Source organism: Chroicocephalus ridibundus, chromosome 1, assembly GCF_963924245.1.
Source record: "Chroicocephalus ridibundus chromosome 1, bChrRid1.1, whole genome shotgun sequence".
Taxonomy (NCBI): Eukaryota; Metazoa; Chordata; class Aves; order Charadriiformes; family Laridae; genus Chroicocephalus; species Chroicocephalus ridibundus.
In genome coordinates this window covers 190700813-190714225 of record NC_086284.1, presented here as the reverse complement: position 1 = coordinate 190714225, position 13413 = coordinate 190700813, and the positions used below count along the sequence as shown (strand labels likewise).

Genomic DNA, 13413 nt, shown 5'->3' with positions numbered 1-13413 from the left:
TTTTATTCTAATTACATCTCTCATCTCTTTAGTGCAGTCGCCTGGACTGGCAGTACTTAGGACAGATTTTTCAAGCTCTGATTTAAGAACCATCAGACTTCAAGTAAATTTATTCGGTTAAATAGTAACATGGTTGTAGGGGAAATTTCTTCCAAAGCCCAAAGGGCTGATGACCTTGATCAGTCTGTATGTACATGTTATTTACTTAAGATTAATCTAAAGTTAATCGTGACTCTTCTGAGCTGTCTGTTTATCTCCAGTTGTTCAGTGTATATGAAGAGTTTGCTCTTATCTTCTCCTTGATCTGTATGTTGACACGTGATATGCTGTAGTAATGTGGAAGGTCAGGGAAGATTAATCTTTACAAGCTGTATCATCCTGACACTTGCCTCAGTGATTATATTTGAAATAACCAAAGGCATGCATGTTGGTTTTTGTTAATCTCAGCTGTAATCATAGAATTATAGAATGGCTTGTTTGGAAGGGACCTTTTAAAGATCAACTAGTCCAACTCCCAGTAATGAAGTATACTGTTTGCAATTTATTTGTATACTGCAGATATAGTAGATGAAGTTATTCTTCCTTGGTTCTAGAGGAATAAATATTGGAAAATTATTATATGGCCACTCTTGCATTTTGCATGTCTTCTAGCAAACGCTGGAAAGAGCATGATTGACTAAATATGACGATTTTTGGAAAAAAAAAAATAAATTGTAATTTCAGTCATTATGAAATTATTGTGCCTAAGTGAAAAATACTGATTATGCTATATTGGTTTATTAAAGTTTGATTCTTTGGAGTTTGAATTAATAACTTGTATAATTTTGTATCGGGTTAAGTGATGCATTGTAGTGAGACTTTCATGTTTCTCCCATGGGTAGGGACCATTGTGTTTGCACCTTTTCTTGCATGCAAATGAAGGTAGCATTGTGTTGAAGGTAGTGCAAAATGGAAATAGTAGCAAATATTTCTGATTGACGTTTCTCTAAATTGACATTTTTCTGATTCTTTTTCCAGTCAAGGCCTCAATCTATCCCTATTGAGATAATTTTAAGCCGATGTGTCATCGTAGTTTAGTTACACATCAGTAATAATTTGCAAATGCTTTTTCATGGGTATTTGTTTTCAAGTCTTCATCAATTTTTGGATGTTAATACCCTTCCCAAATACATGAAAAAATTTGAGGTGGGGTGGCTTGGTATTATTGAATGCCCTCTGGATTTTCTGGGTTCTTAGGAATGCATGCATAGTTGCAATTATATAAAATTTAAGGAGTAGTGATGACCATAATCTGTTTGAATGGCTTATTTTTCCTTGTTTTTCTCATCATTTTCAGGTCTGGCAGTTTCTCTTCAGTTGCTTCATGGAGACATAGAACAAATTAGGAGGGAGTATACGTCCATGTTTACCCATGGAGTATCCATAACAAGGAAACTAGGTTTTTCCAATATTATCATGCCTGGTAAGTTAAAAAGAAAAACCTCTCAATAAGCAGCAGAAGAAAGAACTAATGAGAAATTACTTAGCCTGCAGCTTATTTCCAAATAAATGCTGTATTCTAAAGCTTCTTAAACTTTTCCAGAGACCTTTTTATGTTACTTTTTTTCAGATAGTTAGAAGAAAACTCTGTCCCAGTGGTCCCATTACATTATACATTTTATAGTTACTATGTCAATGTCAAAAGGACATACAGCTATAGCAGCCTTTTTTGAGAGGTGGAACCCCACTTTGTAGAAGTGGAGATGACTGAATACAAGACTGCTGAGCTCTATGCAGAGAAAGAGATAACCAGCCGAACATCATGTTCTTAGAAGATGGTAGCTTTCTAAATAAGGATTCACAAAATCTCACTGACACTGTACAGCTTCTGGTTTCATCAGATTTGTGTCTCAAATACTGGAAATGAAGATAGTGGAAATAGATAATTATAGGGTTGTAGAGATTTCATTTTGATTATATTGTATGACAAAATATGCAAATACTTAAACAGATGCTAAGGAAGGTAGAAAGAATGTGTCAATATGAATGTGAAGAAGGAAATACAGGAAGAAGATCGCAGTAATATCTATAGTTCCATCCCTGAAATTAAATTTTTAAAAAGTTTAATGAGTTGCTGGAAATTATAAGGCTAATGTCTCTTTAAAGGAAAAGCATATTTGCAAGCAGACTAGTTTGGCACAATTATGATATTGTGTTGTTGCTGAGAAATGTTGCAGGGAGGAGCTCACATCTTAGTTTCATCTGAGTACACACACAATGCCTTGACTCTCTCAAATTTAAATCATCCTCATGACTTGCAGATTTTTAATACAGACTACCTTCTTAAAAAGATGTGTCTTTGCATTCCCGGGCACATAAATCAGAAGTAAACTAATGTTCTGAGGCAAGAATAAATAAGCTTTAATACTTCACTAATCAAGGAGGTCTTAAATAGGCATTTAAAACTCAGTAATGAGACTCAGCTTTAGCTATGGGCATGTATTTCTCTTGAACTTCTGCCTGAAACCTGACAACTGAGAATTCACTCTTGTGTTCTCCCTGCCAATTAAACATCTGTCCTTCTACATGCTTGATCAGTACTGCTAATCACTTAAAACATGCACAGAACACAAGTTAATAAAACGGTTTTAGCATTATTATGAAAATGCTCTGCTGCTGTCGCTGCAATATTTAGAACAATAAAATGCATGAGTCAGCTGCCATTTAATTCAAAGGTAAATTATATATGTATGTTTGATGGAAGCATTCAATTGAAATCTTATGGCTTATTAGCTAGGGTTTATTTGTTGTATTACTGTTGGATTTGTAATTTGAATCAAATGAGTACTGTAGATAATATAGCTGATAACAGTGGAAGCAGTTTTAGTGAGCACACTGTAACTCTCATTAAGAAACCTTTCTCCCATTTATCTACGATTTAGTGACCTTCTGCTCTGTGTTACCACATTTTCGAAGTCCTATAAATAGCTTTCGTATCCCCTCACTTTCCAGTTGTGAAATAATGTGATGTAGTAAATGGCGAAAACCATGTTATAACAGAGTACTGTGTAATCAGCTGCTGGAGGAGTTTCTCAACTCTGTTTCAAAGAATTGCGCGGTCTCAGTTTGTCCCTTTTTTAGTTAAAAAAATAATATATGGGTTCTGGGGTGCTGCTTTCTCAGTCCGAATGTATACATACCTCAGTTTAGAAAATGCACAACTTCTATTCTATGCTTACTGGCATAGAAGAGGTTTCTCCTAAAGAGAAATAATCATCTTACTCTTGGAATGACAAGTTCCAAGGGCTAACCAGAGCAGTATGCCCTAGGCGCTGAAATGCCCGCAGGAAGCTAGCCTTTGAAATGCTTTTTTCTTTTAAAGCTCTCCTTTCATTTTGTTTCTCTTCTGGTGTCTTTTTTCAGAGATAAATTAGAGAACTTCATCTTTTGCCACTGGAAATGGTCATTAATTAGATCTTATTTTATATTTTTGTTGAAAGTAAGTATATTGCTGTGGCTAATTAGCACTTAGGTTAGGGCTCTGAACCAGACTCTTGAATTATTCAAGAAGAAATACTTCATGCTGCTAAACTACAGCATCTCTTTTATAAATGCCATATTTTAAGTCTCTGTCCTATTCTGGTGTATTTAAACTCTCTCTGACCTTAATTTTTCATCATATCAATCCTTTTCTTTGTGGTTTTTGCTGTTAAAAGTAACTGGGATCATCATACATGCCAAACTAGAATTTTGTTGACAATAATAATGCATGTTTTTATAGAGCAATGCTTTTTATGTCACCGGAGCCTGACAGGGTGAAGCCGGAGAAATGCTCTTTGCAGGACCCGTGGAATTTTTTAATGAAGAACTCCAAGTGCTTTAGGAAGTGAAGTAGATGGGTAGAAAAAAGCATATATGATTCAAAAAGGCCGTGAAATAAGTAACTCTATTCTAGCTGACAGAATTGTGAGTCTAATCAACCTGCATTTTCTACGTTTAACCAGGATTTAAAGGCAGATTCTATGCAACCACTAGTAAACTCCTTTCCAGCATCCTAGTGTGGCAGTCTGCAGATTCACAAGTCAGTATTCTCGGAAAGCTTTGTACAAAATCGAAGGACGACTGTGCTTACACTCTAAATTTCTGTGTTCACCATTTCCTGAAAGGACAGACAACCGCAGCACTACTTAGTATATAAAATTTAGCATTAAATATTTATGACCATACTATACTTTTGGAACAGTACTTTAAGTTAGATTAACGTACATAATAGGTGATGGAACGTGAAAGCCCTTTTGTATTTTTCTATACATACTCTTCCCAGCTTTTGTGCTGTTTTATGTAGTGTGCTCTTATGGAATCCGTTTTCAAATTTGACTTACAGCATCTGTATCAGTGCATAACTTCAGTGCTGCATATGCTCATGTGTTCTAGCACATATGCATGTACATTTTCTGTCGCATTTTTGTGGAAGATATCTAATTCCTTGAAGAAGCCTGATCATTAGTGTGTGTTGTCTGGGGTTTTTAGAATTGACATAAACCCTAGCACAGCTGTTTGTCTAAATGAGGATTTACTGGAGGAGCCATAGCTCTGTGCTATGACTGCCAGTTCTAAACACACTCTAAACTATCATTTGATGAGCATCCATATAGTTGCACATCTTCCTTTCTTGTGCTTATCAGACGAGAACTGCATCTGCTTTACTTTATTTAAGCTATACTGTTCTAAATAGCGCTAAGTCTATTACTGGTAGTAGTTGTCTTGATTACTTTGTACATGCAAAGCCAAAATCCATTCAGCGTGATACACTAGCACATAAAGTAAAGGCATCTCTCGTGTTTCTGTAGAATCCTTTTTTCACTAAGAAATTCAGTTAGGTCCAACCCTTACTTCCAGGAATGTTGCCTACAAACTTACTCTATGCATCTATATATGTCCGTCTATAATATTAAAGATAATTCTTATTTAAAACAGCTATAGATACAATTTTGAAAGGCTCTGTGTCTTACAGAGGGCAGCAGCTCTCCTCCAAATGTCTTAATCCATAAAATGTACTGCAACGTATAAACAATTGGCCTGTTGGCTGACATCTCAATAGATTTTCATAGATGGATATCAATTACCTACAGACACCTTTTTTCAGCTTATGACCTGAACTAATGACATTACCACTGCTGAGATCTGACCACCTCTTGCTCTGAGTTAAGATCAGAGTTTATATTTCTTCCTGTCCATCCAAATTATTAAACTCTTATGTTATTAGAAGAGGTTAAAGAATTGACGAGTCAGTACAATGGTATTACATTGACCATTGTTTTCCTTGTACATAAGCTTAGAGGCTCTATAATGCCAGTGCCTATAGCTGAGCTAGTCAGACCTGACTGCAAAGTCTTGGCTTGTAATCCTTCACTCTGAATTTTTTGGTCCTCTTCTAATTCCGTGATATAATTTTGCAAAAAACATAGCTAAAGACTCTACCTGAAGCTGCGGTATTAATTTCTGTAGTGGAATTCCATACTTTTAGACTTATTTGTCAAACAATAAAAGTCATATTTTGTTTCTCAATGTTATATCTTTTTTTTTTTAACAATTTCTGCTCATTGAGCAGATAGAATGAGCTGCCCAGGATGTTGCAGTGCTTTTAAGTTTCCTACATTAAAGTTTCATATGTTTAATTTAGGAAAAATAACTTTGGTTTTTTACCATCACATCTGCATTGCTTTGCATTTGTCAACTTTTACCTTCAATAGATGCCCTTTAGCTGTCCAGTTAAATCTCATCAGAATTCTCCTTTGAAAGCTACTGAATATACTCATTTCTCCTTCATCTGGATTATTAAAAGGTCTTTTATTCTTTTCATGTGCACATACATGCTCTCCAATCTTTCTTACTTTCTATTTTCAGAAGCTTTTAAAATGAAACTAGAACTGAAATCTTTGTCTTTTTATACAAATGATCTCTCAAAATGCTATCCTTATGATAACATGCATTTTGCAATGATGTGGTTTTGACTAGAAGCATATTCCTTCTTTCAAAGCTTAGAATAAGAGTCTGAAGAGCAAAAATGTAAAGAAAGCTATGGAATCTGTTCTCTTCATCGTGGTAAGTGTCTGTATCTGTCAGTGAGCTTGGACTTAGTAAAGAGCTGTTGATTCTAGGAAAAGAAATATACGTCTGACGCGCTTAAGCATTTTCTCCCATGAGCAATGGCATGAATTTTTCCAATCTTCTTTATCCTTTATGGAGTACAAACAGCCTAAATTTAACACCTGCCATTGTTTGCTGTTCTGATTTCCAAGAATCCAGAAATATGTATTTTTAATTACTGAAAGTAATATTGCCTGGATATATTAGTTACACAAAATACGTTTAAGTAATATTGTGGAGTAAAGTCACCCTGAATTTTGACCTTTCACAAAATTGTAGTATTCTGTGGGGAGTATCCTCTGCTTTCCAAATCCTATTTTAATACTTTTTTAAAGCTTTTATCCTATCTACCAAAGGAATTATCATTTCTACAAGTCACTGGAGAAAACAAAGATACTAATACATGACTACATACTTGGTTAGACAAGTGCAAGGAACTTCTATATTGTTTTCCTTCTCCTTCCCATCTCCTCTGTCTTATTTTCTTGGTTCATTAGGAACTGAAGGAAAAATAGAAGAGAACTATGGAAAGGGAAGAAAAGCCAGAATTTAAATGGACTTCCCTTGTTTTAATGTCTCTGGAAGTGGATAACAGAGAAAAGGGTCTTCTGCAGTTTATAGTATTTGGAAGAGTAAGCTGGCTTTCTTTTGAGCATAGAAAAAGTAGCAGTGATGCGTGTGAAGTGTATACAAGGATAGTTATGGCTTGGAAGTCTTTCTTCAATAAAACAGATAAGGAACACTCGCAAACTAACAAGTGAATGTTTAGCTCTGTAAAAATAAATGGTCTTTCAAAATTCTGTTGGAAATATTTTTTTTTTTATATTGTAGCTATCCAAAATCAACAGGTCAAAGTTTTCTGTTAAAAAAGCTTGAAAGTCTTTTATTCTCCACTTGTTGAAAGTAACTCGTTTTACATCTCGTTGTTAAAAGGAAGGGCAAAAAAAGAATTCACAGAACAATTGAGTCTTACCTGGCAGATCTACAATCCATTTCTTAAAGTATTACAGTTTGAGAATCCCTTGTAAAGGACATTTCATTTGCTTAATCAGCTGTTTTCTGATGCATGTTTCTTAGGGCTTGTAGGTAGGGTAACTGAGAAAAGGAATCTGTTTATTCATCTTTGCCTTTGATTTAAATGCCAAAGTTTACTTAATCCAGTAGTAAAAAGGCAGTAGTGTTATCAGTCACCAATGCTCACAAAATTCTAACACATCCAGAGCTGGTGATAAAATATAAACTACCTAGCAGTATATAATTATTAGAAATGGTCTTATTTCTTTCTGCCCATCCCCCGTCATATACTTAAATTCAGACAAACCCCCCTGCCCCAAATAAGTTTTTGTCAGGTGTCACCCAGAGGGTCCCAATATCAGACCTTTTCTTTGTATGTATATATTTAAGCACTGAGTACAACACTTTCTTATTCTAGAGTCATATGTGAATATTACTTATAAACAGTAATTATTGTGGGTCTATCAAAAGCTCATTGCAAATAGCAAAGTTGTTCTTTGCCACAATAATGAAGAAGTCAAGGTATTGCTACATGGGGAGAAAGCACTGAAGAGACAGCTGACTGGTGGTTGTCATGGTCACCAGTCCATGCCAGTAAGTCTGACACGTGTTCACTGGCACCTTCAAGCATGTCAATGAGATTTGCCCCCTTTCTTAAAAGCGTTGAACACATTTGCTGATAAGCAGCCAGCCACTCTTTTGGTATCTCCTACAATGCAAAACAAAGAAATTGTTTCAATAATGGGATTTCACTTCCTACGGTGATGAAATTTTGTGAAATGCAGTGTGCCTGTATCTTCCTGAGATGATCTCCTGAAGGATGTCCTTCTCTCAGAGAACACCCTTCTGTACTACGATTTTAACAAATGATGCAAGATTGCTTAACTTGATTCTTTTTTTTTTTTTTTTTTTTTTTTTTTAAATTAAATACGATTCTGGATCACGTGTAAGAAATCAGGAAGGGAAGGCAAGAGACTGGCATGGCTGAGTAAAGACATGCTGGTCAAACTAAAGGGCAAGAAGGAAATGCATAGGCAGTGGAAGCAGGGACAGGTATCCTGGGAAAAGTATAGGGACGTTACCTGGTTACGTAGGGATGGGGTGAGGAAGGCCAAGGCACAGCTGGAGCTGAACTTGGCAAGGCACACAAAGAATAATAAGAAAGGACTTCTGCAGGTATGTCAGCCAGAAAAGGAAGGTCATGGGACATGGACCTGTTGGAGTGGGTCCAGAGGAGGGCCACAAAGATGCTCAGAGAGGTGGAATACCTCTCCTACGAGGAGAGGCTGAGAGAGTTGGGGTTGTTCAGACTGGAGAAGAGAAATCTCTGGGAAGACCTTTATTGTGGCCTTTCAGTAGTTAAAGGGGGCCTACAGGAAAGATGGGGACAGACTTTTTATCAGGGCCTGTTGCAATAGGGCAAGGGGTACTGGCTTTAAACTAAAAGTGGGAAAATTCAGACTACATATAAGGAAGAAATGTTTTACAATGAGGGTGGTGAAACACTGGCGCAGATTTTCTGGAGAAGTGGTAGATGCCTCATGCCTGGAAACATTCAAGGTCAGGTTGGACGGGACTCTGAGCAACCTGATCTAGTTGAAGATGTCCCTGCTCATTGAGGGGGTGGGAGGGGGAGGTTGGACCTTTAAAGGTCCCTTCCAAGTCAAACCATTCTATGATGCCATGAAACCATCAGATTCTATGAAATCATCAAAGTTCAACTGCCAGAAAGGCATTAGCAAGAGGTTAGTATTGCCATAGTATTCCAGGACTTAGTCTCTTCCCCCTCCCCACCCCCAAAGTGTATATATTAATAAACATCTACGTTTTCACAGTTAAAGTATTTACAACCTCCAAGTTGTGACTGCTGCAAATATGATCAGCGTGTAGTGTAACTTGTTGAGATAAGGCTAAAACCTGGTGGTCAGTACTGCATCACCCAGACATACGACCACCTACTTTCAAATTGAGCTCTTCTGTCTTATTCCCTGCATTTCTGTAAACTGCTTGTTCTTATCATAACTTCAACTGTGCCAGTTCCAGGTTTACTGGGCTAAAAAGGGAGTAGAAGGTGTTCTGCCCTTGTCTCTTATCTTCCAGATTTGCTCGTTATTGTCATATATCAGCATGGATAGTAACATCATAGAACTTCCTAGCTGCTAAAAGGCACAGCATGAATTGACTCTGAGGGTAGACTAAGGGTCCCTAGTCCTGAGGTCCCCTTCCTCAAGTTAAAATCACCTTCTATGTGTTTTTTGAGATCCTCCCACTGTGACAGTAGCTACACAGCTCTTGTCCCATTCTATAAAGTATTCTAAGGAGCTTTTCTCTAAAACATTTTGCATCCACAAGATTAGCATCCTGGATAATACCATTTTGTCTGTGCCACATCCAGGGATTTTCAGTCCCTACAACTGAAATTGTTTTAAGAGCTGTTCAAGTCATGTTTTAGGTATAAAACAAAGCAACTCATTAGCTTGTATTTTACAGACATATGAATGAACAGGAAGTTTCTCTAAACATAATATGTTTTCTGCTCCTTTCCAATTCATGGTTCTAAAGGACCTATAATTCTGAGCAAGGCTTTCAAAAAAGCAGTTCCTAACAAAAGCTCCTAGTGAGTTCTGTGTAATTATTTTTAAATTAGTGGCTGCTGTCAGGACAGTTTAGATTTGCACACTGAAAGCTATAACTATCAGAGGTGCTATCTTATTCAAATACAATCACGCTGTGTTTTGTTACAGTACTAAATAATCAAATTAGAATTTATTTCACTAGAAAGCTTTTCAAGGATAGCTGGCGAACTAAAGTATTTTTTCTTTCTAATAAAGACAGCTACCTTTGATCTTTGACATCTATCTTCAGCTTGAAAACCTTGTTCAATATTAATATACTACAAGAAATTCTGCAGTTCTAAATGTGGTTAGAATATGAGAAATGTCTTGTTATTATAGTACTTGTGTTGCAATTGTAACTCACAGCTTCCTCAGTGTAAGTTTAAAAACAGTTTTGTGATGAAGGATCATTACTTTGACACTTAGGTACAAATGTTTCCAGAAAAATAAAAGAACAAACAGTACATTCATATAAATGTTCTCCTGATGCTTATCCTGATCTGACCTTCTCCACACTAGAGATTACCAGTTTTGCTCCTGTCATCTGAGGTTCAGTGGGAGCATTCAGACCTCTCTGAGCTGTGGGAAGCTTTACTCCTGGCTCTTTTCTCTTTACTGGTTACTTAGAATTTGTGTTTTATAACTGTCAAGTTCAGGACGGCTGAATCACAGAATCATCTAAGTCGGAAGGGACCTTTAAGATCATCGAGTCCAACCATCAACCTAATACTGACAAAACCACCACTAAACCATGTCCCTCAGCACCACATCTACCCATCTTTTAAATACCTCCAGGGATGGCGATTCCACCACTTCCCTTGGCAGCCTATTCCAATGTTTGATAACCTTAATTTGATTTTTCCTAATATCCAAGCTAAACCTCCCCTGGCGTAACTTGAGGCCATTTCCTCTTATCCTATCACTCATTACTTGTTAGAAGAGACCGACGCCCCGCCTTGCTACAACCTCCTTTCAGGTAGTTGTAGAGAGCGATAAGGTGTCCCCTAAGCATCCTTTTCTCCAGGGTAAACAACCCCAGTTCCCTCAGCCACTCCTCATAAGACTCGTTCTCTAGACCCTTCACCAGATTTTTTGTCCTTCTCTGGACCCTCTCCAGCACCTCAGTGTCTTTCTTGTAGTGACCTCCATTAGTTAAGTGTGTCCTCCAGCAGTCTGTCTTGCGTTTGTTTTGCGACTTTCATTGGCCTTTCCTCCTGCACCTTGTAATTACCTCTTTCATGTAATTGCAGCTCATCAGGGCTCTGTTCTCTGCTCCTATTCAGCCCTTGGACATTTCATTGCTAGTTGGATTAAAGTCACGAAGCTTCTTCCATTTCTTCTTGGGTCAGAAACCTTAAGCTGTAACGTTTCTGGTTAGCACCTTCATATCTGGGGCAAGAAAGGTTTGGAGTTTTTCCTCTCTCAGTCTGTAAATAGTGCTTTGAAGATATTTTTGCCAGGTCAAAGCTGAAATTTATTGGCAGGACCATATGAAGAGGCAGGTCCTGCCAATGCTGTGCTGTACACATTTTCATTTAACAACTCAGACATTTCAATTCAGCACCTTTCACGTACAATTAAATTCACTTACTGTAGTAAATGTCCCTGCAGAATATGCACTTAACACTTGTGCTGCATGGGAAAGTTAAGGCTATATAATCATCCACATCACTGCAGCTTTCTGTTTGTTTTTTTTTTTAATGGAACTTCAATTTCCATATAGCTCTAGCCCTCACTTCATAGTTAGAAGTTCTCGTAGGAGTGCTTCAGTCTGTAGCTTTTAATATTTAAAAAATACTTAATATTTAAAAATCTGGTCAGCAACATGTACAGTGGGATTGAGTGCACCCTCAGCAAGTTTGACAATGACACCAAGCTGCGTGGCATGGTCGACATACTGGAGGGAAGTGATGCCATCCAGAGGGACCTTGACAGGCTGGAGAGGTGAGCCCATGTGAACCTCATGAAGTTCAACAAGGCCAAGTGCAAGGTCCTGCACATGGGTGGGGGAAATCCCAAGCACAAATACAGGCTGGACGGAGAATGGATTGAGAGCAGCCCTGAGGAGAAGGGCTTGGGGGTGTTGGTAGATGAGAAGCTCAACCTGAGCTGGCAATGTGTGCTCACAGCCCAGAAAACCAACTGTATCCTCAGCTGCATGCCAAGAAGCACGGCCAGAAGGTCGAGGAAAGTGATTCGGCCCCTCTGCTCTGCCCTGACCCCACCTGGAGTACTGCATCCAGGTCTGGACGCCCCAACATAAGAAGGACATGGAGCTGTTGGAGCGAGTCCAGAGGAGGGCCACGAAGATAATCAGAGGGCTGGAGCACCTATGCTATGAGGACAGGCTAAGACAGTTGGGGTTGTTCAGCCTGGAGAAGAGAAGGCTCTGGGAAGACCTTACTGTGGCCTTTCAATACTTAAAGGAGGCTTGTAAGAAAGATGGGGACAGAGTTTTTAGCAGGGCCTGTTGTGATAGGACAAGGGGTAATGGTTTTAAACTGGAAGAGGGTAGATTTAGATTAGCTATTAGGAAGAAATTCTTCCTAATGGCACAGACATTGTGAGACACTGGCACAGGTTGCCCGGAGAAGCTGTGGATGCCCCATCCCTGGAAGCGTTCAAGGCCAGGCTGGATGGGGCTTTGAGCAACCTGGTCTAGTGGGAGGTGTCCCTGCCCATGGCAGGGGGGTCGGAACTAGGTGATCTCTAAGGTCCCTTCCAACCCGAACCATTCCATGATTTGCCAAATAGGTGAAATAATAGGGTGCTAAAGTAGTACCAAAGTGTTGGGGCTAATGGTTACTTCTGTAATTAGGACAGAATGTATTTTCAGTGCATTGCATTATTGTCTGAAGTAAGATCAACATCTTGCCTAGATATGTTTTTTGATCCTCACAGTTCTTCCACTTTTCCAAGAGACAGCCTATTACTTCCTACTCTTATGGGGACCAACACCAGCCTTTTTTTTTTTTCCCCCTGCTTTGTTGTTTGTTATCTGATACCCAATGTACAACAACCTTCTGCCTTACCTAATGTTGCTTGTAACGTGTTAACCTCATTTTTTATCAGGACAGTGGCTAGAAAGTAGCTGTGCCAAGATAAGCAGCTTTTTAAGCAGTGAAGTGACTCAGACAACACAGAAATGCAACACATGGTTTCTTTAATTTGCTTTTCTTCAGCTTCTGTTGACTCAGCCCATAACCCACATGTCTAGAAATGCTCTTCACCTCTAAGGAGACCTAGGTGGTTTAGCTTCACAAAACATGTTTCATGATCTTAGTGTGTGTGGTTCACCATTTTATAGTCTTTTTTTACCCAGAAAACTGTATTTCAGTCCTAGACAAAGCTAACTTGTAATGAGGTTTGACCCTATAATGGTTAACAGCATGACTAACTGGATGTTGACATCCACATGTTCATTGCACAGTCCAGAAGCACTGGTGAATTCAGAAAGCTTAAAGAAAGTGTCACAACAGGAGTCAGAGGATGGAGGTGCTCTATAAGAACAGGGAAAATGAGCTGCCCTTTCTTTTGAAAGAAATGCTTTCAAATGATCTAGATCTTTCATACCACACAACTTCATTATAGGTAGAGATAGGTTTGTCACCTTAAAGTTGAGCATAATTTTTTATATTGTTTTCAGTTGCTTATT

General features: G+C 38.2%; 1 protein-coding gene across 4 annotated transcripts in view; it reads left to right on the top strand.

Moving 5' to 3' along the window:
* DOCK4 (dedicator of cytokinesis 4) overlaps positions 1 to 13413 on the top strand; it is a 254777-nt gene that overhangs the window by 140051 nt on the left and 101313 nt on the right. For all 4 annotated transcript variants that reach the window (XM_063323184.1, XM_063323182.1, XM_063323183.1 and 1 more), the window contains exon 13: positions 1337 to 1462. In XM_063323184.1, coding sequence (XP_063179254.1) covers positions 1337 to 1462 — 126 coding nt within the window. The remainder of the gene's footprint in view (positions 1 to 1336; positions 1463 to 13413) is intronic.